General features: G+C 34.8%; 2 protein-coding genes and 1 pseudogene across 2 annotated transcripts; all 3 read left to right on the forward strand.

The window, feature by feature from the left end:
- The first annotated feature begins 4,047 nt into the window (after window positions 1-4,047).
- Window positions 4,048-4,977, forward strand: LOC114093754 (olfactory receptor 5W2-like). Its single transcript, XM_027936651.2, has one exon. It carries the CDS (start codon window positions 4,051-4,053, stop codon window positions 4,975-4,977), a length of 927 nt encoding a protein of 308 aa, XP_027792452.2. The 5' UTR covers window positions 4,048-4,050.
- An 8,593-nt stretch (window positions 4,978-13,570) lies between these two features.
- LOC114093756 (olfactory receptor 5W2-like) lies at window positions 13,571-14,503 on the forward strand. Its single transcript, XM_027936653.2, has one exon. It carries the CDS (start codon window positions 13,571-13,573, stop codon window positions 14,501-14,503), a length of 933 nt encoding a protein of 310 aa, XP_027792454.2.
- A 1,121-nt stretch (window positions 14,504-15,624) lies between these two features.
- LOC114093588 (olfactory receptor 5W2-like) lies at window positions 15,625-19,567 on the forward strand (annotated as a pseudogene).
- The last annotated feature ends 7,525 nt before the right edge of the window (window positions 19,568-27,092 follow it).

The raw sequence follows: 27,092 nt of genomic DNA on the forward strand, positions 1-27,092 counted from the left end.
ATACCACTTCAGTTTTCTTTTGTTATGTAATCATTTTCCTGGAAAATGTGTTAAGATAACCATGAGAGGGGTAACTTTTGTGCTCTTCCTTATGTTAACTGTGGTCACTCTGTGGTGTTCAGCTGACAGTCTATGCTACTACCCCAAAACTGACACCATGATGATATGGATAGAAAAACACCCTCATCTTATTCTCTTTCCTTCTCCCCGTAGTCTCAGAGCAGGTCATGTGGTGTACACTGAACTTTGTTTGGCTCATTATCAGTTAATGACTGAGAGAGCTAATTTGTTAAAATATATAACTGGCATGGCATAGAGCTATCTGTTCCATTTTTGTTGATTGAGTCAGTTAAATGACAGTGAAATGCCAAAGGGAGAATAAAGAGCCACATGTCTCTAAAAGAAATGGTCCAAAGTATATAGCCATTTTAAATATGACAACACGGTCATTGACCCATGTATAATTCTGAAAGTTCTCATTTTAAATTATTTTATTTTTAAATTCCAACATTTTTAGTCAAGGAACTTATGTGGGATCACTTTTCCATTTTTTGTGGAACACATATCTACTGTAGTCAGTGAATAAAACAGTATTTGAATAGCACATATATAGAAGGAGAGTAACAGGTCAGTCAGACATTGTGAATGCAGGTTGACTTCTGGAACCTTTTAAAGTAGTCCAATCTAATTGGATTCCCGCAGTGGAAGATCAAGATTCAAGTTATATAGAGAAGTTTCTTACATTTTTTTTTTCTGGGAGGGTTCTTGCAAAATATCAAAGTCAAACTATCAGTAAATCTTAATTGTTTGAAGAATGAATATGGATATCAGCAAACTAAATTATTTGTAGAAAAATTCAGAACTCTGCTGTATTTCAACAAATCATTATTCATGCATAATTCTTAAAGGATTAATTTTTATATGTATGTACACTGCTAGTATTAAAAAATCCTTCAAGGGCAGTGTGCTTCTACTCTTTTACACTATAGTCCATTATCAACAAGCTAAAATAGTTAATAGTAAATACTTGGTAAACAAATACCTTTACAAATTATTTTATTAGTGACTGTAGGGAACATGAAAAAAGGAAACACAAATATCATTCTTAAAACTTTATTCTTACTTGAATAAGTAAAGCTTAATTTGAAATGAAAATACTGTTTTGGTCAGCTTTTTCACTGCTGAGAATTAAAGACCTGACAAGAACAATTTTAAAGGAGGAAAAGTGTATTTAAGGGCTCAGGGTTTCAGAAGTCTCAGTCCATAGAAGGGTGGGTCCATTCTTTGGGGCTCAAGTGAGGCAGAACATCATGGAGAAGGAGTATGGCGGAGGGAAGCTGCTCACATGATGACTGGGACACAGAGAAAGAGAATCCACTGGCTAGATATAAAATGTGTCCCTTAAACAGAGCCCCCAAAGCCCACTTCCTCTAGCCATATTCTATCTGCCTTCAGTTACCACTCAGAATCCCACCAGAGGATTAATTCACTGATTACCCAATCATTTCTCCTATAAACCTTCTTGTAATGTCTCACATAAGAGCTTTTGGGAGACATCTTACATACAAACCATAGTAAGTAATAAAAGGAGAGAATGTGAATTATTCATACAATCAGAGAAATGTGGATAGATGGCATGTGGATGGGAAATGGGATTATGACAATACTGGGTGAAAGTGACCCTTAAAGCTTCCACAAAAATTAATGTTTACACCATTATTTAAAATAGCTTGAAATTGATGAAAGGGCAAATAAAATGTACAATACACATAAAAGAAAAATTATTTAGCTATGAAAGGGAAGAAAATTCTGTTACTTGCTATGCGAAAGATAGATTTCAAAAACTGGTAAAACAAGTGAAAAAGCAACACAAAAGGCCACATATTGTGAAGTTCTCCTTATAGTTGACATCCAGATTAGGGGAACACATGGGTTTAAAAAGTTCCTCTCCAGGGACTGAGGAGAGGGACTAGTGGAGTGACCACTAATGGGCCTGAATTTCCTGCAGAAGGGATGAAAAATGTCCTGCAAATAGAAGGTAAAGAGTGCATAGCCTTCCAAACAGTCAAATCCACAAATGTGCTAACTTTAAAGTGTAAAATGTATAGTATATGAATTATATCTCAATAAAAAGCAATTGGATGATGAAGGATAGTGCTGATAAAATGAAAGAAAAGATGAACAACAGAAAGAAAGTGCAAATGATTAAATAAGGGCCTATTAGTTTTATTGATTCAACTTCATCAGGACAAGGAAGATGCAGATTATATTTTATAATGTAAAATAGGCACATATTCTATGTATTCTATAGGACAAATTCGTTTGAAGTTTTCATTCTGACATATATCACTCAGTGACTATTTTCAAGATTTCAGTGCAACATGTACTAAAGATGTTCATGTATTCACAGGGGAAAACACAGGACCAGAAATGTAATCACATGGTTGCATTATTTCAAAACCTTAGGGAAGTAGCTTCAGAGAGTTGGAGTCCCAAATGCTGCCTGTTATAATAGAATGGCATCTTCTCAGGTGCTCAGTTACCAAAGAACAGCTAACCTCAGGTAAGCTCCTAAGTTTCCAAGTTTAAAACTATAAGGTTAAAAAAATTACTGTTTCGGAACAAAAAGGGGGGAGTTTTGTAAATGAATCAAGCTATGACTTCTTATTTTGTAATTTCATAAATTGTGAAGTCTAATGATAAAAAAAATGTATTCTTCTAAGAACTGGAAAACTCTGAGTGAACTTGAACTTGATAGCATTCACAAAGTACTATTATGTTTATTTTATTTATATCTAGGATCATAAGCAAGCCTTTACTTATTTTATCATTGTGTCAGTATATACAGGAACATAAGGTTTTTTAAACTTTGATTATTTAATCTTCATCATAGAGGCACTCCAGTGATAAGAAAGCATATACATAAAAACATACATATATCCATTATCCACTGTCCGCATGTACTAGCACAATTAAGAATCATGCATACATGTACAAAGATTACATATTCATAAATACAAATACACTTAAAAGAATCCTATATATGTAGAACTATTAATTTCCCTCATCCTATTTTCATTTTAAAATAAATATGTCCTTCTAAAAACCTGATAGAATGCAAGTTTATGTGTTAAATTATGACAGTTCCATAATTTCTGTTTGAGCATTATTTTTTTCAGTAATTAGGAGGTCTTCCCTTTGTCCACAGATTATATTTACAAAGGGGCACTGAGTCCTATGTCAATCTAATACATTTCTTGGGAAGAAGAAAAAAATACTTTCATATTGTGTCTCAAATACAAAAGAGCACATAGACCAAGTATAGTACACATTGTTTCTAAAACTCACACAGTGGTCTTTAAAACCAATCACTACTTTTGATTAGCAAAAATTGTATCTTTTTACATATAGAAAAATGTTTATAAACAGCAAATATTTAATATTTGTATCACTGCCTAAACTGTCTAAGAAATTTGACTGTGCTTATTAAATATTATTTTAAAAATTTATGGAAATTTTAGTATATCAAATTTTTTTTCATAAAAAGGGGAAATCCAGAGATATTAAAGATATAGAAAGTCATGTACTCATTAATCACAAAATTTCTCTCCTGCTATATAGTCATGTCTTACTTCAAGAGCATAAAATGTCTTTTTGTAGAGTAGAACACATGACTTGATATTTTTCTTAGAATAAAAAATTACAGGGCTGGGGTTGTGGATTAGTGGGAGAGTGCTTGCCTAGTGCATGTGAGGCACTTGGTTCAATCTTCAGCATCACATTAAAAAATAAATAAATAAAATGAAGGCACATGTACATTTACAACTAAAAAAAGTTACAAACACAAATAAAATAAAGATCCATGAAAAATCAAAAAAAATTTTAAAAAGGTTACAATGTCTTTTTATAGAGTAGAACACATGACTTCATTTTATTTAAGATAAAAAATCACATATAAAATGTGCTCTGTCTTATTTAAATTCTGGTAGAAAAAGAGGAATCAAATATGTATTTATTATGTTTCAAACATTTAGACAGGAGAGGAGAAGAATGGACAAGAAAAATTGTTCATCCTTGAATGAATTCATTTTCTTGGGAATTACTAGTAATGCTGACCTCAAAGTGGCCCTTTTCCTCATGTTTCTCGTGGTTTACCTCATTAATCTTCTGGCAAACCTTGGTATGATCTTCTTAATCAGAGTGGATCCCCAGCTTCACACTCCAATGTACTTTTTCCTCAGCCACCTCTCTTTCTGTGACCTCTGCTATTCCACAGCAGTTGGACCCAAGATGCTGGTTGACATATTCGCCAAGAACAAATCAATTTCTTTCCTGGGCTGTGCTCTGCAGTTCTTGACCTTCTGTAGCTTTGCAGATTCTGAGTGTCTGCTGCTGGCAGTGATGGCCTTTGATAGGTATAAGGCCATCAGCAACCCCCTGAACTATGTAGTAGAAATGTCCAGTAAGGTGTGTTCACTGTTCATGGCTGGGGTTTACCTCACAAGCCTGGCAGATGCTTTGATACACACGACTTTAACATTCCACTTATGTTTCTGTGGGTCTAATGAGATTAATCATTTCTTCTGTGATTTACCTCCACTTTTCCTCCTTTCTTGTTCTGACATACAAATAAATGAGCTGGTATTATTTGCTATTTTTGGATTCATAGAACTGAGTACCATTTCTGGAGTCCTGGTCTCTTATGGCTACATCATCTCATCAGTCTTAAAGATCCACTCTGCTGAGGGGAGGCTCAAAGCTTTCTCCACCTGCACCTCCCACCTAACTGCAGTTGCAGTTTTCCAGGGCACGATACTCTTCATGTATTTCCGGCCAAGTTCTTCCTACTCTTTAGATCAAGATAAAATGAGCTCTCTGTTCTACACGCTTGTCATTCCCATGTTGAACCCTCTGATTTATAGCCTACGCAACAAGGATGTGAAAGAGGCCCTACAAAAACTTAAATGCAAAATTTGATTTTAAATAATTTCATTATCTATACATATGCATATTTATTTAAAATGGTTGTTTTTGCAATTGTATTTCATGATATGCAAGAAACAAAATTGCATTATATAATTTAATTTAGTTAAATGTGTATTTGTATTAAGGTATGATTGTAAAAAAAGGTTGTAGATCTCCATGTGTGATGTTTCTTTATTTCTCTTGAATTAATGTTTCTGATCCTTTCATGTTTCAACATTTCATATGTCAAATGTTTCATTAAATTCATTTTTTTTCAAAATTTAGAAAATGTTTTTGCTAATTCACTTTTTGTACATTAAAACATTTTACATGCTGCTGCATATTCAGTAGTTTTTTACAAGTCACTCTTTTATTCTATGGAAGTAGCAGACATTAATTAACTGAGCACAGAAGAAATTCCCAATGACCTCAACACAGTATATAAAAATACAGTGAGATATAATCACATGGAAATATGTAAGACATTTTTTCAGAGTGCAGGAAAAAGTCTTCCTTCCATGGGTTTATGGGCTCTTAGATCTAAAAAGAATTGCATTAAGAATTGGAAGATATTCTAGTTGAGGTTTTGACAATAGAGAAGTTTTGAGGTATGTGGGTTGATACCACTGAATCCAAACACACTGGCATGTAAAAAACAAGAAAAAGAGTTTTTATAAGTAACATTATATATGTGCATTGGAATTCACAATAATCAGATCCTCATCACCTCCGGGAAGTTTTCTTTGCTTTCTTCCCAATCTCTAACCCAACCCCCTTTAATATAGAACCTCTTAAACCATATTGCCCTTTTTCTAAAGCAATATCTCCAATACAAGAATGTAAGCATATTTTGGTCAAGTACTGAACTTCCAACCTGTTATCCAAATCACTAGTCTCACACTGGGGCACAGAGTGGGAAAACAAAGAAAAAAATAAAATACAAGAGAACAGAATTTTGAGTGTTTACCATATATTAAGAAAGCAAAATTAACCAAGGTTATGATGTGTGAAACATACACACAGGCTATTATTTTAAGAAAGTATACAAAATAGTTATGAATATTGAGGTAATAACTCTATTATAAAGACATGGATATTCATTTCCTCAGAAGTAAAGAGCTCACATCTGTGTGTCTTTGATAGTTGACATTTCAATTCTCTGCTCTAGTTGTCTGAGGGTTCACATACCAAGTCATCTCTTTGAAGAAATATAGACGTGGCCACTATTTGAAGGATTAGAGAACACATAGGATATTTATAGTTATCCATTACAACTACTGAAACTAAAACCAATGTATATCTCAGGTTTTATAGCTGCTAGGGTGTGTCATCCCTGTCTTAAATATTTCAAAATGTTGGTAAAGCCCTTAAGTGCCTCTGTTTTCTAGGTCATAGGAGTACAGTCACAGTCAGGAGATGATATCATGAGAGAGTATCTACAAAGGATTTTTGCTTTATTAAAAAAACCTTATGTGTTTCCACCTATAAAATAATTTCTGAATTAAATTCTGATGTTTTGAAATTGTGCATTCTGTATGTGGTTATATTTCTTTGTGCTTTCGCCCATGTGTTGTGACCCTAAATCCCCAAATGATATTACTATCACTCTCCAGCAGTGATGAGTACAGGGAACTCCACAATGTATTAGTGACCTCATCAAATAGACCTGGAGATTACCCTGAACCCTTCTGCCATGGAAGACAGTGAAAACAGAGCTATGTCTGAATTAAAAAAGAGGCTCTCCCCAAACACTGAATCTCACTTTGCCTAAATGTTAGACTTCTATCCTCTGGAACTCTAAAAAATATTTTTTGTTGTTTCCAAGCCAACAATTCTACGGAATTTTGTTGTAACAGTTCAAATTGAACAATAAAATGGTGAAAGTATTGTTTGAAATATATTGAGGTTTAGGCAAAAGGATAAATGTGGTTCTCAATAACCTGTGGGTAAATTTTTTTCCATCCAACTAACTCATATCCCTCTCAGATGTTCACTTTTGTTAGTAATTCAAGCTTTATATTGGCCCTTATGTTAGATAAAGTGATTGTGAAATAAAACAAGAAAAATTAAAGCCTTATAAAAGGATGACAAAAAAATCTCATAAACAGTTTTGTTTCTCTATGAAATCTGTGAGGTTGAAATGTGTTAACTGAAATTATTATTAGTGAAGTCATAACTGAAACAGAAGTTTGGGCAGATGGTCCCCACTGACTCTTCTGCTTCCGGATTCTAAAGAGCTGTGAAATGCAGCACCAAAGATGTGGATCTATTATAGACTGTCTAGCCCAATCCTCATCCTTCCCTTCTCCTCTTGATATCTCTAAGGTACCTCCTTCTTTCATGTTGTCAAATGACTGATGACAAATATTGTTGAAATAAACACAGTATTAGTTATTATGTTGACAGGGTTAATAGTAGAGTTGTTTTTCTGCTCATTCTTAATGCTATAACAGTTAAATATAATGATGCAAAAGAGATGGCATAGTGGTATGTACCTAAAACACAGTCTACTTTACTCTCTTTTTTACATAACAGAGACTTAATGTAGATTATTTGCAATGTCCTTTCTATATGCCACATTCTGTCTCTATAAATTATGATTCTATTATATGTTAACCCATTTCACTGTTTAAATATATTTGAAAAAAATAACAGTTTATTGTTGTACAGAAGAATCAAGAACTGCATAGCACAGTCGAAGAATGGAGTTGACCAGGTCTTGTCAATTGAGCCCACCAGTATCCTAACTCCAATGGTTGTTCAGCTGCAGTTATTAGGAGAGAAGATGGTGCTTTTTTTGAAAGTTACAGTATTTTTTATTGTGTGTGTGAAGTTGGGAATCCAGACCAATTAAAATGACCACTACCAGGTTTGCAGTAAAATGAAGGAGATCAACACAAGAAATATGCTAAGTGGTTTTTTGATCCCTGGATGTTCAAATATTTCCTAGAAAGTGAATTCACTCAAGGAAAAAGAATTTTGCCTTCATTCTTATTTATTTTCCTGAAATGCTAGAGTTGTGTTCCAGAAATTTCTAGACAAAATTTTACCTCTTCTTGACATTTGCAAACTGAGAAGCTGGGAAGCCTAAAAGACAAGAAAGAAGAAGGGCTAGGGTCCCAATGTCCACATCAATTGTACTTCCACTTACTGGAAAACATCCAAATAGGCCTCACCTCTTAAAGGATCCAGCACCTCCCAACAGCACCATGGGCTGAAGACCAAGTCTTTGCAAATGGGCCTTGGAGGATGCTTACCCCAGCCACCACAAGCACCAATAACGTTGTATATCCACTAACATGATATGTCTATAAAATTCTGAACATGAGTAAGAAACCAGTTAATAGGGCAGTGTTTCAAAGTGTTCGACCTCCTGACACTCACACTACCTACTTGGCATCATCACTACTTCTCTGTCAGGTAAAAAAAAAAATGATGAGATGAAGTGTGATCTTTCTGTACAACCAAACACAAACAATTCTGAACCCTATTTCTTTACAAAAGATAAATTAACATATGTCTCTACCCAGATAAATGCATGAGAATATTTACAATAACATTAATGAGATAATAACTCCTATCAATAATACAGTAGGGTTAGGGTTAGGGTTACGGTTATGTATATAAGTGATATATTTGTGTAAAGCAACACCTTACAATAATGAGATTGATGGCCAACATGAACAAGATCATTATTTGAAGGTTCAGAAAACAAACAAGGATATATTTAGCTATTCATTACAACTAAGGCTGCTAAAACCAATGCTTAACTCAGGTTTTAGACCTGCCAGTGTAAATCATCTCTGTATTAAGTATTTCTGAATCTTGTTGAAGCCCATATGTGCTTCTGCTTCCTAGGTAATATGAGTACACTCACAAGGCAGGAGAAGATATCATGAAGGAAAATACCTATAAGGATTCTTGTTTCATTACAAAGCCTTATGTGTTTCCACCTATATAATAATTTCTGAATTAACTCCTGATTGTGTTTTTGAAATTGTGTCTTCTGTGCATGGCTATAGTTCTTTTTCTTTCCCCTATGGTTTTCTACCCTAACTCCCCAAATGATAGTACTATTACCTTCTGGGAGTGATAAATTCAGGAGTGCAGGGTACTCCACAATGGGAATAGTGTAATTATAAAACAGATCTGAAGATCTCCTTAGACACTTCTGCCATGGGAGGGCAGTAAAAACAGTCCTGTCTCTGAATCAGAAAAGGAATCTCCCCAGATGCTGATTCTCACATTGTCTAAATGTTAGATTTCTATCATCTAGAACACTAAAGAATAATTTTTGTTATTCACGAGCCAACAATTTTGTGGTATTTTGTTATAATGCTTAATCTGGACAATAAAATGGTGAAAGCATGATTGCAATATGTTCAGGTTTAGGCAAAAGGGATAAATGTGACTTCCCAGTAAACTTAGGGTAAAATTTTTCCACCCAACTAACTCATATCCCTCTCTGATGTTCGCTTTTGTTAGTAATTCAAGCTTTATATTGGCTCATATGTTAGATAAAGTGGCTGTGAAATAAAACAACAAAAATTAAACCCTTATGAAAGGATGACAAAAAAAATCTCATAAACAGGTTTGATAGTGAACTTCATCTCCCTGAAATTTAAGAGGTTGAAAATGTATTATTTGAAATTGTTATCAGTGGTTTAATTACTGAAACATAACTTTGGGCAGATGGTCCCCATTTGCTCTTCTATTTTGGGATTCTATAGAGCTGTGAAATGCAGCACCAAAGACTTGGATCTATTACAAAATGTCTAGCTTCTATTTTCATCCTTCCCTACTCCTTTTGATATCTCTAAAGCATCTCCTTCTTTCATGTCAACAGATGACTGATGGCAAATATTGTTGAAATAAACACAGTACTGGTTATTATGTTGACAGGGTTAATGGTAGAATTGTTTCTGTGCTCATTCTTAATACTATAACAGTTAAATATAAGAATGCAAAAGAGATAGCATAGTGGTATGTACCTAAAACACAGTCTACTTTACTCTTCTTGTACTTAACAAGAGACTTAATGTAGATTATTTGCAATGTCCTTTCCAGGTGCCACATTCTGCCTCTATGAATTATGACTTTATTATATGTAAACCCCATTGCACTGTTTAAATATATTTGAAAACAAAAACAAAAATAATAGTTCATTGTTGTACAGAAGGATCAAGAACTGCATAGCACAGCCAAAGAATGGAGTTGACCAGGTTTTGGCAATTGAGCCTACCAGTATCCTAGCTCCGATGGTTGTTTAGCTGCTATTAGGAGAGGAGATGGTGGCTTAGAAAAGATACAGTAGTGTGTGAAGTTGGGAATCCAGACCAATTAAAATGACCACTACCAGGTTTGCAGTAAGATGAAGGGGATCAACAAAAAGAAATATACTGAATGGTTTTTTGATCCCTGGATATTCAAATATTTCCAAGACAAGGAATTTAATTAAGAAAAAGGAAATTCCCTTTCATTCTCATTTATTCCCCTGAAAGGCTAGAGATGTGTTCCAGAAATTTCTAGACAAAATTTTATCTCTTCTTGACATTTGCAAACTAAGAATCTGTAAGTCAGAAAGCATTTATTACAGTATGTTATATTCTTTATTCTCAGAAGATGGCTGTGTAACTCTGTTTGTTGTCATAGTAATAACATAACTGAGATAATTAATGTTAAGGGGGAAAGTTTAACTTTGGCTCATGGTTTGAGGGTTTTTATTCCTTTTTTACTTTGGGGCCTTTAGAGAGGCAATATTTTATGGTGGAAATGAGAATCAGAGGAATCTGATCACATCCTGGCAGCCGGGAAGCTAAAAAGGCAAGAAAGAAGAAGGACTAGGGTCCCAATGTCCACATCAATTGTACTTCCACTTACTGAAAAACATCCAAATAAACTTCACCTCTTAAAGGATCCAGCACCTACCAACAGCACCATGGGCTGAAGACCAAGTCTTTGCAAATGGGCCTTGGAGGATGCTTACCCCAGCCACCACAAGCACCAATAACATTGTATACCCACTAACATGACATGTCTATAAAATTCTGAACATGAGTAAGAAACCAGTTAATAGGGCAGTTTTTATACTAATTTTGTACATATAACACTTTCATTTGTTTTACTAAAAATAGAGTATTACACTAAATATGCTTTAAAATATATACATATCATTATATAAATATATACTATATAATTGTACATTAGAGTCAACATCTTTAAACAACACATAGAAATATGTTCATACTGAAATGATTGACACATTATAAAATATCACTCAGAATATGGCACAGACCCTGGGATACCATTTTTTTATGCTGTATGTGATTCTTGGAATTTTGTGATATGGAAGATCTCTGCAAACCAAAGATAATATCCTGTTAAAATGAAAAACACAGATTATACATGAATCTGATAGCTTTTCCTACTGCTTCCCTCTGTACTTTATCTCTAGGGGGAAAAAAAACTCTCTCGGTGTAGAGATGAGAATTGGATGACAATTTTATTGTCTTAGAAATCTGAACATCTGCACAAAAACACTATGACTTTTCATGATAACAATAAAGATAATTTTTTCAATGATGTATCCTTTTTTTCCTATTATACTGTGGGTATTCTTTTTTTCCTATTATACTGTAATGAGAAATCTATTGAGAATAGGTACTTTAGAGTCCAAATATGATGCTTATAGGAATCCAGAAGTTTACTGATTACTTAAGTATCTAATTTTTGGAATCGGTATAATGAGGTCGTTAAGAGATAGAATAAAAAAAACAGTATGTGAAATATTATATATGGAAATGAGTTGAATATTGTGTGAAAACAAGTGGCATTTTGTAAGATATCCACAATGTTGTACATTTAAATTAATAACATTTACCCTCATAAATTCAGTGCTAAATGAAAAGGTACTTACAGAGCACATTTACAGAAAGAAGACTAGATGTACTCTTATGGTGGGAAGAATGTAATGCAAGATTGAGATATTTTTACCTACAAAAGAGTCAAATAAAGTCAAAGGCAAGGATGATAGGCAAGATTAAAGGAGAGAGACCGTTCATTGGTGACTGTACACAATAAATGAGTGTGCATAAAATTTTATACTTCCAGTACCTATTATAAATAATAGTACACAAAAGTTGTTTTGGAAAAAAAAAAAAAAAACTATTAAATCTTAGGGTTTCTTTGAAAACATCATACTAACATGCATTAATTTTTTTAAAAAAGAGATTCATTTTACATATGAACTAAGATAGTAGAAATAAATCTTGAAACATTCATTGCTGTTTTTTTATATCTATAGTCTCACATTAAAATGTTTAAAACCTACATTTACTCATTCATTACTCATGCAAACCTTTGTGCTAATAACTGTGCTAATGTAGAGGCACTCACATGGGATGAGATATACAAATATTTGAAAGAGGACCAGTGTGTAGTGGAGTCATGAGTTGAAATGAGGGAATTGGTATGGAAGTGAGGAGAAATCAGATAATGATTAATGAAAGAAGTAGCCTGTGAATTACCATATCTCTAAATTGTAGTGCAAAAGGCTTTCTCAGAAATAAAGAATCAGGTGGATGAAGAAGGGGACCCAGCAGCCACCAAGTAGGGAATACATTTCAGTTTCAATAGAAGTCTGCTTTCATTAGCCGGTATGGTTATGAGAGCCATGAAACAGACTGGTAAATAAGTCCTGGTCCATTTCTGACATTGATTAATTTTGTGACAAGGGCAAAGAATTAAAAGTTCAGCCTCTGCTGAAGTTGTTTCAGTATTCTCAGGAGAAAATACTCAGAAAAGAATCTAATTAATTATATTTGAATAACACAAAGAAGTGATGGCAGTGGCTTAGGAGATTTAACTCCCAACAGTCACTATGTGGAAATAAAATGTGGTCCACTTATCATTCAGGCACCAGAGATAAGGACAGACAGACTTTCTCATCTTGGGTATGTCTCTGAGTGGCTATGCTTAAGAGTAATTGAAAAACATGACTTGACTCAGCAATGAAGAATCAAGTCCTGACAGGTGTGTAAGTGACTGTTTTCATACCTTCATACTCAAGTAAGTAAACCCCTCAGTATAATAACCAATGGTGTTTTCCTGATAGACCTGTGTGTTTTCAAGTGTTTGACTAACTTCATTTGTCAATAGAATAGGCCTGTAGAACTTTTAATTATGCATATTTTAGAAATCCACTCCTTTATAAAATCTTTCTGCAAGGGGTGTGGTACATGTAAATTTAAGTTTATTCTACTTTTATTCAAATATTAATGGAGGCAACACATTACAGATGCCAGCGTATGCCAATGGCCCATCCCTATTTTATTTAAGTCTAAAGTCATATAGTCAGGAACTGCTTATAAATTTGGAAGCAAAGTTAATAAAGTTCTTACATTAGACACTTCGACGTTCATTTTAAATATGTTAATGTTTCTTATCAGTGACCCTATGGACTATTTTTTGAGGTTAAAGAAAGAGATGTACAGGAAGAAATCATGTTCTGCCTCTAAATAACATTTTGCAAGTATGCATAAAAATGATTCCTAATTTATCATTTACATATTGATGTCTACAGCAGATTATTACAAGAACCAGAAGAATGGAAAGTGGAAATTGTTCAACATTAAGTCAATTCTTTCTCTTGGGAATCACCAATAACACTCAAACAAAAGTGGTTCTATTTCCTGCATTTCTAGTAGTTTATCTCATTATTCTCCTTGCAAATCTTGGAATGATCATTTTAATTAGAGTGGATTCCCAGCTTCACACTCCAATGTACATTTTCCTGAGCCACCTCTCATTCTCTGACCTCTGCTATTCCACAGCAGTTGGACCCAAGATGCTGGTGGACTTTTTAGCCGAGAAGAAATCAATTCCCTTTCTTGGCTGTGCTCTGCAGTTCTTCATCTTTTGTACCTTTACAGACGCTGAGTGCATGCTGCTTGCAGTGATGGCCTTTGACAGGTACAAAGCCATCAACAGGCCCTTGAGCTATGCACTAGACATGTCCAGCAGGGTGCGCTCCCAACTGCTGGCTGGAGTTTACCTTGTGGGACTGGCAGATGCTTTGATACACACAACACTAACATTCCGCTTATGTTTCTGTGGGTCTAAGGAGATTAATCATTTCTTCTGTGACGTCCCTCCTCTCCTGTTACTGTCTTGCTCTGACACACAGGTCAATGAATTAGTGATATTCACCATCTTTGGTTTCATTGAACTGAGTACCATTTCTGGAGTCCTTGTCTCTTATGGCTACATCATCTCATCTGTCTTAAAGATCCGCTCTGCTGAGGGGAGGCTTAAGGCTTTCTCTACCTGTGCCTCCCACTTAATTGTAGTTGTAATTTTTCAGGGCACTATGCTCTTCATGTATTTCCGACCAAGTTCTGCCTACTCTCTGGATCAAGATAAAATGAGCTCACTGTTCTACACCCTTGTGATTCCCATGTTGAATCCTCTGATTTATAGCCTGCGGAACAAAGATGTGAAAGTGAGCATAAAAAAGCTGAAAAATAAAATTTTATTTTAATAAATTCCTTACAAATACATATTATACAGAATTTTATAATTGAACAATTTATTCAAGTTCTTTTTTTGCCCTTGCTTGTTTTCCTCTGAGTTGTTGTTTGAGCATAAAAGGAGAAATAAATTTGGTATTATACTGAATGATAGGGTTATTATAGTCAGTAATAATGCATGTGCATTTCAAAATAAGCAGAATAAAAGATTTTGACTATTTTACAATAAATAAATCATGGGTCTTTGAGATAATACATATGATAATCACCTTCTTTGAGATAATGAATGATAGTCACCTTCCTTTTATTACTATGTAATGTATATATGATCCTTTTTTAATTGATGCTTTTTTTGTAAAAACTTTTAAGAATAAATAATAAATAAATGTGTTATTTCTAAGTAGTCACAGGGTGGGCTGCTATTATTATAATATTTGTAAAACTGGGATACTGTAAGAGCAATATTCCATATCTAAGAGTCAAAATTTATTTCACTATGTTCAATCTATTGATAAAAATTCCCATGATCCCAGACCAGTATATAAAGTTTATAAAAGTGTAAGTGTTAATGCTTCTTTTCATCTTCATGTTTTCTGATATATATAATAGTATGTACTAAATAACAGATAAATCCACACTCATTTCCAGTTACCCAAGAAAATAATTTTAGGCATATGTCTATGTCTATGCATTTGAGAATAAAGATCTTTTGACATGACTTAGGACTACAAAGGTTATAATCTGAATAACTAAAAAAAAATTCTGTATGGTACTGATTGTAAAGTTTAATACTAACTTTATAAAGACCATTATCTATCAATGAAAGAAAAGATTTCACTGGACTTATGTGTTTTCAAAGTTTCATTTTTCATTTTTTATCTGAGACTTGATGTCACACCATACCCGAACAATTTGTCAATTTTATGTCATTTAACAATAAAATGAAATGAAGAAAATTTGTTAATGAAGGACATCAATAAAGTCAACCCTGTAATGAAATTCTCAACTCGATCTTATCCATTCAGTTTTTCTTCCTTTATGCCCTTTTTCAGTTCTAATTAAGTGGGTACATTTGTGATTCCCAAATAGTACTTTCCTAAAGATATTATTTGTAGGGATTCTGTCTTTGGAAATGTACAGGTAAGCGTTCCTCTGGTGAGAAAACTCCCAGGGAGGGAACAGGCACCATGTTTCCCACCCTTAGAATGTCCTGTAATCTCTCTTAGGATCTAATAATATAGCTAACATATGAGCTATGTCTAGCTGGTATGGCAATGCCCTGAGATACCTCTGTTTTAGAGCCTCATCAAGCGTTGACCTTGATTACAGGCACATAACTCCTGGGAATAGAAAAACTTGTTTGCTAGATAACTACAATGTTTCATCAAGCTCTGGTGCTCCTAGAGCTGCCCACCTAACAGTAACTTTAGATAATAGACTTTCTTGAGAACTGCCACAAACTCCTGACATTGTACATTGTAACTATGAAATATAACTTCAAAATAAGTAACATTACTGATACTCTAAACAATAATGTTTTATGGTACTAATGATCTAATGTAACCTATTGATATAAATAAACGTAGCCTCTTGGACAAAAAGCTACTTTGCCAATTTCCCTGCCCCTGCACCTTGTCTGTGTCTCCTCTTTATTATTATTTCTTATAATTATTCTTTCCATTGCTGTTTATTAAATCCTCAACTCCAATGAGAGATTGTGAGCATTCTTTGCTGAAGGACAGCATGGCTTATGATTTTGATTCTTTCACAGCATTGTGACTGAGGCACAGAATGGAAAAACAAGCAGATGAATTCATGGAGTAACATTTGAGTGTTCATTAGATATAAAATTATAGTGAATTGAGGATATGCAATATACTTTGAATAAATATTTTAAGCTTTAAAAACAAATAAAGTGGTCATATATTGTAAGTTAGTGATTAAACAAAAATGTGAAAATTCAATAGAGAGCATTCTTCTAAGTACTTAGAAGAATAGTTCAGCTACTGCATCTGGCTGTGCTCAAGTTTATGATGTCCAAACACTAAGAGAATCTGGTTGAGAAACTATGAACATGGCAATAAGTTAGAAGGATTGTTCAACTCTATGAAATTTTTAATTATCAATTAAAATTGTACAAGATTAAAGGCATAAAGATTGTACCTTTTCTAGCTGTCATTATAAAATATCCCAGGTGAGAACTCTAAAAGTATAAGTAAAGCACAGGAGGCACCTATTCTTTTCAAAGTGGCATAAGTGGTACCCTAAGACAGGTTGTATCAATGTGTAGTAAAGGAAACAAGCACATGGATAAGAACTGGGGGAATGTGGCTTTCCAAAACAGGTCTAAAGGTTTGTGTCTGTGCCACATATTCTCAAATTACCCATATACTTTGTTTATCTTTCTTATGAACAGTACCATGAGGCTAATAGTTTCATTGATTCTGCCTCAGCTGGACAAGGATAATACAGATTGCATTTTATGATGTAAAATATGCACATATTCTATTTCTTCTACAGGAAGAACTAATTTGCAGTTTTCATTCTTACAGACAATATTCAGTGACTTCTGATTTCAGTTCAACATTTACTAAAGATGTTCATGTATTCTCAGGGGACAACACAGAACCAGAAATGTAATTACATGTTTGCATGATTTCAAAACCTGAGGGAAGTAGCTTCAGAGAGTTTAAGTCCCAAATGCTGCCTGTTAAAATACAATGGTATCTGCTCAGGGCTTGGTTACCAATGAATGACTCATCTCAGGTAAGCTCCTGAGTTTCTAGATTTAAAACTGCAAGATTAAAAAAGATATATATCACTTTAGAAAACAATTGGGAATTTTTTAAATGAATCAAGTTATACCTTCTAATGTAGTTTTATGAATTCTAAAAGTCTAATGATCAAAAATACTGTATTCGCTTCAGAATTGGAAAACTCTAAGTGAACATGATAGTATTCACAAAATAACATTATTTTATTTATATTTAGGATGATGACCAAGCCTTTACTTATTTTATCATTGACTAGGGATATATAAGAATGTAAGGTTTTTTTTAAATTTGTAGGATGATTTAACTGATTGTAGAAGCACCATAGTAATAAGAAAGCATACAAATAAAAATATACACATATGCATTCTCACCTTATCTTAGTAAAATTAAGAATCATACACACATGCACAAAGATTAAATATTAATAAATATACACACACTTAAAAAAAGGAAATTTATATATGTATGGACGATTAATTGGCCCTCATTCTGTTTTCACTTTCTAAATAAATATGTACTTCTAAAAATATATATTGTATATGTATTATATGATATAATAAAAGATTATGTGTTAAATTATGAGAGGTTTATAATTTCTGTTTGACCATTATTATTTCAATGTTCAGGAAAACTAACCCTCTCTGTTAAGAAGATATTTACAAATAGCCAGTGAGCCTTATGTCAAACCGATATATTTTTTGGAAAGAAAAAAAGAGAACACTTATATTGTGTGTCATCAAATATAAAAGATCACATAGACCAAACATAGTACTCATTGTTTCTACAACTCACACAGCGGTCTTTAAAACCAATCACAAGTATTGATATTGAAAAAAATGCATTTTATTTTTTACATCTAGATGGATGTTTTCAAACATAGCAAATACTTAATCCTTTATATCACTGTCTAAGAAATCTAAGACTTTGTTTATTAAATATTATTTTAAAAACTTACTGAAAGTTCCAGAGATATAAATGTGTAGAAAGTCATGTACCTCATGAATTACACAATTTCTCTTCAGCTATCTATTCATGTCTTTTGTCAAAAGCACACAATAGGGGTTGGGGCTGTGGCTCAGTGGTAGAGTGCTTGCCTAGCATTTGTGAGGCACTGAGTATTATTCTCAGCACTGCATACAAATAAATGAATAAAATAAAGATTCATCAACAATCAAAAATTTAAAAAAATAAAAAAAGGAATACAATGTATTTTTGTAGAGGAGAACACATGACTTGATTTTTTAGGATAAAAAAAATACTATTATAAAATATGTTCTGTCCTATTATATTCTGGAAGAAAAAATGAATCAAATATATATTTATTATGTTTTGAGCATTTAGACAAGAGAGGAGAAGAATAGACAGGAAAAATTTTTCATCCTTGAATGAATTCATTTTCTTGGGAATTACTAGTAATGCTGAACTCAAAGTGGCCCTTTTCATAATCTTTCTCCTGATTTACCTCATTAATCTTCTGGCAAACCTTGGGATAATCTTCTTAATCAGAGTGGATCCCCACCTTCACACACCAATGTACTTTTTCCTCAGCCACCTCTCTTTCTGTGACCTCTGCTATTCCACAGCAGTTGGACCCAAGATGCTGGTGGACATATTTGCCAAGAACAAATCAATTCCGTTCTTTGCATGTGCTCTGCAGTTCTTGATCTTCTGTATCTTTGCTGATTCTGAGTGTCTGCTGCTGGCAGTGATGGCCTTTGATAGGTACAAAGCCATCAGCAACCCCTTGCGCTATGCAGCAGACATGTCCACTAAGGTGTGTTCACTGCTCATGGCTGGAGTTTACCTAATAGGACTGACAGATGCTTTGATACACACGACATTAACATTCCGCTTATGTTTCTGTGGGTCTAATGAGATTAATCATTTCTTCTGTGATTTACCTCCACTTTTCCTCCTTTCCTGTTCTGACATACAGGTCAATGAGCTGGTACTGTTCACCATTTTTGGATTCATTGAACTGAGTTTTCATTGAACTGAGTTTCTGGAGTCCTGGTCTCTTATTGCTACATCATCTCATTGGTCTTAAAGACCCGCTCTGTTGAGGGGAGGCTCAAGGCTTTCTCCACCTGTGCCTCCCACTTAACTGTAGTTATAATTTTCCAGGGCACTTTGCTCTTCATGAATTTCCGACCAAGTTCTGCCTACTCTCTAGATGAAGACAAAATGACCTCACTATTCTACACCCTTGTGACTCCCATGCTGAATCCTCTGATTTATAGCCTATGGAACAAAGATGTGAAAGTGAGCATGAAAAAATTGAAAAATAAAGTTTTATTCTAATTAATATCCTACAAATATATATATATATATATATATATATATATATATATATATATATATTATAAAATAAATTCATAATCATGTTGTTCTCTTCAAAACACATATTATAATATTAAATTGTCACTAATATCTTAACATAATTTTGATTTTATTGAATTTTCACATGCCAAATGTTTTAGATGATTCAACATTCTATACTTCACTATTTGTCTTCAATTTAAATGTGATACTCTTTAGTTTTGGAAAACTCTTCATTTTGTATCTCAGTGTAGTAAAGTGTCATTCATTTTGTGTAGATTTATTCATTAATTATCTTAAGAGTTCTTGGTTTTTTAGTGTGAGCCTTTTGTTTTAGTGTGTGCCTTGATTTTCCTAGCAAAATAATTTCAATGTAAATAAGCTATATTTTGTATGGGAAATTAGAAACAGTAATTAATTTAACTTACAAGTAATTCACCTTGAACTGTAGCACACCGTGAAGTCAAAAAGCTAGGTATTCTATTTAAAAGCAAGTTTCTAAATATAGACTTCAGTGAAGAAATGATTTCTTGTAATGGAGGTCTTTAGTTTTAAATTAAAGCAATGAGTAGAGATACAGTGGAAGTTGGTTGGGAGAATAAAGAATTCCAGATAGAGATGGGAATTAGAGATTCAGAAATGGGCAAGAAAATGTCTGTAGATAAAATAAAGTGCAAATGTAGGGCATATGGAGCCAAGTGCTTTTGATTAGCATTCCAGTAATGATAAGTGAAGTTGAAATTTTCTAATATGCTTGGTAATTTGTATGTCTTCTTTAAATAAATATCTATTCAATCTTCTCTAAAACTTTTTATTCAAGTTCTTTTTTGTTTTCATTTTTTTTTTCCTACTGAGTTGATTGAGTACCAAGGGAAAAATAAATTTGGTATTCTACTGAGCATAGTATTAATGCCAGCTATTACTATGGAGCCCAATTGGCAACGCCTTCTCTTATCTTTGGAAAGTAGATGTCTCTTTGAATCTCCCTCCCCCAAAGTCAGAGAACTTGGTAAAACATTTGGTCTTCCTTATCACAGTCTGCATTTGCAAACACACTTCCCGCTTGAAAATTTTACAAATTATTATACATCTTTACAATACTACATAGTCCATAAATGTTGTGAAAAGCTAATAAAGGGGCATTCAGCTGATCTCTTTCAGGCCCATGTACAAGTAAGGGAGAGCAACAGGAAATAGGAAGCTTAACTATGTTAAGCTTTTTTTACAGAGATTATTATTTATTTATTTATTTGCTGATGGTCCTAAGATCAATTATAGTGTGAATTTCTGGAAAAGCTTAATTAAGATTTTCTGTGGAGGACCGGGTACCAGTGCAAATTAAGAATACAACGAAATGAAAAAAGAAATTGTAAATGAAGGACATAAGTGAAGTCAACCTTGTAATGAAATTCTCAACTCTGTCACTTCCACTCAGCTTGTCTTGCTTTCTTCCCTTTATCAGTTCTGAAGTGGGCACCTTTGTGATTTACAAATAATACTCACCTGAAGGCATTATTGTTTCTTTTGTTCAGTTTAATAAATCTTCAACTTCAATGAGAAACTGTGGCATTTTTTGCGGAAGAAAGCATGTCTTATGTTTTTGATTCTTTCACAACATTGGACTGAGAAACAAAATGGAAAAAAAAAAACAGTAAATAACAAAAATCAATCCATAGAGTAACATGTGTGTGTGTGTGTGTGTTGCTGGGGATTGAACCCAGGGCCTTATGCATGTGAGGCAAGCACTCTACCAACTGAGCTATATCCCCAGTCCCTCCATAGAATAACATTTGAGTGCTCATTAGATATAAAATTATAGTGAATTGAGGAAATGCAATGTATTTGGAATGTTTTACAGCTTCCAAAAACATTTTAAAAGGTTGTATATTCTAAATGAATAAACAAAAGTGTGCAAATTAAGTGAGAACATTCCTCCAAGTAATTATAAGACAACTCAGCTGCTGCATCTGGCTCTGCTCAAGTTTATGATGTCCAAACTCTAAGAGAATCCTGTTGAGAAAATGCAAACATGGTCATCTGTTAGAAGGATTGTACAACTCTATGAAATTCTGAATTATCCATTAAAACAGTACAAGTTTAAAGAATTAAAAAATTGTAGCCTTTGTAGCTGTCATTATAAATGTCCTGTAAGAGAATTCTCAAAAAAATAAGTAAAGCACAGAAGGCAACTATGCTTTTCAAAGTGGCATTAGTGGGACCCTATGACAGGTTGTATAAAAGTATAGTGATGGAAAAAACACACAGAAAGAATGTAGGCAGTGTTGCTTTCCAAAAACAGGCTTAAGGGTTTCTGCTTGTGCCATATATTCTCAGTTTACCCATAGTCTCTTATTCATCTTTCTTATGAGCAGCAGCACTGAGAAAACTCTGCTTGAAACACTGTGACAGTTCAAATAAATTAGAAGATTCATGAACCGAAGTGCATAAACACATTTCATTTTCCTCTGTATGACATTCTGCAGTTAGATCATGGAAGGATTGATTTGATCTTCCTTTGATCATTTGTAGAAATCATGAAATAAACAGAAGGAAAGTCTAACTGCAACAAGTGTGCATCTTATGCTCAAAGATACATGTCTAAAGGTATATGAAAACCAGTTCATAAGTTACAGTTTTCATCTCCTTGAATTTGTTAAAGTAATATTTTAAAAAATCACTTACTCTGAATATTTCTCAGAATATGCATGAATTCAGTAAGAATTTAGGCACATAGCCTTGAGTGATTGATAAATCTTGGGATTCTACGCTAAAGGGGGAACCTGTATTAACGGTCCTTAATTCATTCTGGCCTGTCCACTTCAATCCCCATCAGTCCCTTCACTGTCCATCCCTCCACATCACATCTTCCTCATGGATCAACAGTGACTAATGGAAAATTGTATTGTCACATATGATATTGCCAATAACTGTGTCACTGGAGTTCAAACTACAGGAATGTTTCTCTATCTTCCTTTATTTCCTTCAGCCTTAACACAAAAATACCTGAACATAACAATAGCACCTAATGGTAGGTTTGATGTCTGTATAACCTAGTGAAAGCACAGATATGTACTGGGGATTGGCTGTATAACCGCATTTGTTAGAAGATAGCAGTAATCATGATCAGTAACCGAGGAAATGAGAAGTCACCTGTTAAAGACAGGAGCTTTTAACTCCTGGAACATCTCTCTCTCTAGAAGCATGCTAGGGAATAAACACCTAAAGAAACTCTAAGTCAGTGATATGTAGGACATTGTCACTCTTCCTCATTTGATGTAAGTCCTCCTCTGTAAAAGAGCTTAAATTAAATTATCTGTAAGGTTCTTTCCGGTTGGCATTTTCTCCATTATTATACCTATAATTCTACTATCAAGTATTCCTGTTCCCATTATTGGAGATATTGAAGACACAAATAAATAAAACAAAAGAACTGTGTTGTGTCTCTGAACTGATTTGGTCTGAAATGGCATTGGCAGTGGTGTCAGCTAGACCACTTGTGTTGTGAAAGACCTCATACTTTTAAACATAACGTCTAACTGGACTGCCATTCTGCATTTGGACTGTAATAGACACAGCAAAGAACTGGTTATAAAACTATGAGTATTCAATTCAGTAAAAGTTAAAACCTTGGTACAGTAAAATGACCTAAAGAAAGACTAAAGTAAAAATTGTTAATATTATTAAGTTTATCTATATATACTAGAGTGGATATGTAACAACTTCAGATCTTACATACTGGAAGTAGGAGTCAGAATTGGGTTTTCACTGGAAGACTATTTGGCAATCTCTTCTATAGCTGGACATATACATACCTATGTCCCCAAAGTTCTATTCCTCTGAGAAACTGATGTGACTCCATTTTTGAAAAATCAGATTTCACCTCAAGGCCTGTCCAAAGGGATGGGTGTGACCCTTGTCTTTGGAAAAACCCACATAGCCACCCTGCGAAGTTGTTTGTCTGTAAATAACAGCAGAGATCTTCTGGCACCAGGTGTCTCAGACTCAGTTATGCTAGTTCCTGGAAAGAGCATGAAGACCCATAGCAACCCCCTAGCAACCATCAATCAGCATGAGACAAGGAAAATACCTGAAATGCCAGGTGACCTTCCCAGTAGTTTCATGATTGATAACATGATTAGGAAACCCTGCAGTTTAGCATATACACTTTTGCAACCCCTCATGGCCTAAACCAATCAGTTCAAATGTATCCACCTCTTGAACTAACCAATCAGCTCTACCCAACTTGTTCCCACCAGTCAATGTGCTAATCAATGTTAAGAGTTGTTTGATTTTCCCATGATATGAAATGATGTTGTGACACATAGAGTATCCCCCCAAACCTATAAAATCTCACTGAACAAAGGAGATGATTCAGTCCTCAGTACCGCTGCACTGGAAACAGTTGTGAGTCCAGGCTCGCTTGCAATAAAGACTCTTATGTGATTGCATTGGATTCGGTTCCTGGAGGTCTACTGGGGTCCCCAGAATCTGGCATTACACCTTATTTTGTAAAAATTGAACTTAATGGAGAAATGTATAGTTGTGTTTGTGTGTGTATATATACATATAGAGAGAGATATACCCAAAATTTAGGCAGAATGGTCAGTCTTATTATTTGCACTTTGACAAATAACAGGTTGTCTCTGTTTATTAGGATGCTGCATATTAATGAAAATGTACCATCACTACACATAACCAAATGTATGGAGGAATCTAGTAGGAAAGTTAAAGAACACAGGCATAAGAAACACAATGTGAATGATTCCACTTCAATATCAATTTTTTAATCACGTAAAATTAACCATCAATTTTTGTACCAGCTTAAGTCAGGGCCCTGTTGTGATGGCAAAAGGTGCGACTTATGCAGTCCAGGGGGAGAAACAGAGAATGTCCATTTGCTTCTGTCTCTGCCAATGCTTTATTTACTTAAATCACTCAATACAATTTCACCCTATAGGTTCTTCTTATGTATATATTTTTTTCAGTTGTTGATAGACTTTTATTTATTTATTTATTTGTAGTGCTGAGAATTGAACACAGTGCCTCACACATGCCAGTCAAGTGCACTGCCACTGAGTCACAGCCCCAGCCCTCTACAGGCTCTTAATCAAGAAAACAGCAATCCTTAATGCTAGGCACTGCAATAGACATAATAGATTCACAGGAAACAGTTCTAGATTAATACTAAGCGCTGTAAAACACACTTAATCATGACAGGCTAATAACAGACATTCCCTCTGCATGCTATGTTCAAAAGTCTTAAGCCTTAGGCTTTATGTCCAGCAGATGCAAACTCACTCAGATATTGGTGACCAGGTCTGGAACCAAGGCAGGCTTTTCCTGGCATGGAGTGGATGACCGGTTGAGGAGAGGGTCCTAGGGAGGAGTTGAGGCTCTCACCAAGGTCCAGAGGAGGCAGTAGAGTTTGAGAGCAGTGAAGATAACACAGAGGCTCAGGGAACAATGAAACCTGCAGTTTCACCAGGCACACCCACATAGCCCTCCAGTATGGCCTCAAACAAGTTATTTCCCCTCACCCTGATAAAGAGAGTGAAGCCTCTGGCAGCCTGTCCTAGTCTGATAAGAGGGAAAGGCAAGAAGATAAGGGTGGAGACCACCAGACCAGATGTTTCTGACCCCAGGGTAAATGATGTCACTGAGAATTCCAGTGGTAGCTGAGAAGGGTTGAAAGGGGGGTCAAAAAACCTCAAAATTTAGTATAAATGATAGAGCAAATCAGCCAGCAGAACCAAGGATGCACTCGAGCTGGAAAGCCTGATGAGAAGCTGACATTTCATCACTTGTCATTGTTCCCTGAGCCTCTGTGTGATCCTCACCACTCTCAAACTCTACTGCCTCCTCTGGACCTTGGTGAGAGCCTCAAGTCCTCCCTAGGACCCTCTCCTCAACCGGTCATCCACTCCATGACAGGAAGAGCCTGCTTTGGTTCAGGACCTGATCACTGTGGTATGAGTGTGCATCTGCTGGACTTAAAGCCTTTTTGAACTTAGCACACAGAGGAAATGTCTGTCATCAGCCTATCATGATTAAGTGTGTTTTGCAGTGCTTAGAATTAATCTAGAATTGTTTGCTGTGAATTGATTATGTCAATTGCAGTGCCTAGCATTAAGGATTGTCGTTTTCTTGATTAAGAATCTATAGAGTGAAATCTTATTGAGTAATTTGAGTGAATAAAGCATTGAAAGGGGAAGAAGCACGTGGACTGCGTATGTCATAATTTTACCCCCTCGTGACATCTCCTGACCTTGAATAAAATATTTTTTAAAAGGCTGTTTTTTTTTTTTTTCAAAACACAAATTCCTTTGAGAAGTATGTATTGATGGGGAGTAGGGTTTGTGCCACATGGCCTGCAGGGATGACTCTGTTTATGAAGTTGGTGTTTGGATCCTGAATGAGCAGAGTGTAGCCTGAGAAAATGAGGCATCCCTGGAGACAAGGGAACTTGTGAGAGGGAAAAAGAGGAGTGCTACTAGAAGGTTCCCAAGGATATTTCCACCTCCTCCAAATGTGCACCTGAGAATGAATAAAGCTCCATTAGGTACTTGAGTGAACCTCTGGGAAAGTTATTAGTGATTACTTAGAACAGAGCTCTGCCTCTATAATATCTCTCACAAAAGTATATTTGGTATTTTAGTATCACAGTCATCAAACAAAAATGAAAATGAAACAGCTAGAGATATTAAAATTTGTCAATAATAATATTTTACCAACAGGAAAGGTGGTGCATGCTTATAAAATACCCTAAGTGTGTTGTGGGGGATATGCTGGGAAGTGGTAATGACCAAATTATGTGATTATATTGTGTACACTAGGATTACAGGTAAAGGCCTGTTCACCTAGCTAGTCAAAATCCAGTTGCAGATGGCAGGCTCAGGTCATGTTTATGTATCTCTGCCCAATGACTCTAGGATTTAGTACTCCTGACTCTGCCTTCCTTCCTGGTTAGAGCTTAGCAGAGGCTTCTCCATGACTCCCCCTGCCAATCATATCATCACCTGCTTCAGCCATTTGCCCTGAAATACAGTACTAACTTCAATCCCAGACCCCACATTCTCAAAAACTGAATTCATTAATTCATTTCAGAGCATTTTATTTTATATTACTCTGTGGGACCCATCCCAAGGGCCGAGACTAGAATGGCAGGTAAAAAGAATCAATATCTATCTGTTGTGATGAATCCATGCATTTCAGAGAACATTTTCTATTGATTTTTCAGCTTGAAAAACTTAGTTCTGTTCAATCTCAGGATACCATTTCTGTCTTCACTATTGAAAATCCATATGGGCCAGAGCCCTATTTCAGTACTGGTGTGAAAGGACAAATTACTTTTTATGCATACATTTCCCATTCTAAGAAAGAGCACAGTGGTATAGATTTAGGGCCCAGAATATATTTTTCACTGTCAGAAGACTTCCCTCATTAGTTTATCCTCTCTCTCACTATTCAACTTCAACTTTGGCTTTCATTTTTTTCCTCTTCTTTTCTT

Source organism: Marmota flaviventris, chromosome 9 (genome assembly GCF_047511675.1).
Source record: "Marmota flaviventris isolate mMarFla1 chromosome 9, mMarFla1.hap1, whole genome shotgun sequence".
NCBI classification, from domain to species: Eukaryota; Metazoa; Chordata; class Mammalia; order Rodentia; family Sciuridae; genus Marmota; species Marmota flaviventris.

Coding starts and splice junctions, on each gene's coding strand:
- LOC114093754 (XM_027936651.2), top strand. CDS start 4,051: ATGGACAAGAAAAATTGTTCATCCTTGAATGAATTCATTTTCTTGGGA.
- LOC114093756 (XM_027936653.2), top strand. CDS start 13,571: ATGGAAAGTGGAAATTGTTCAACATTAAGTCAATTCTTTCTCTTGGGA.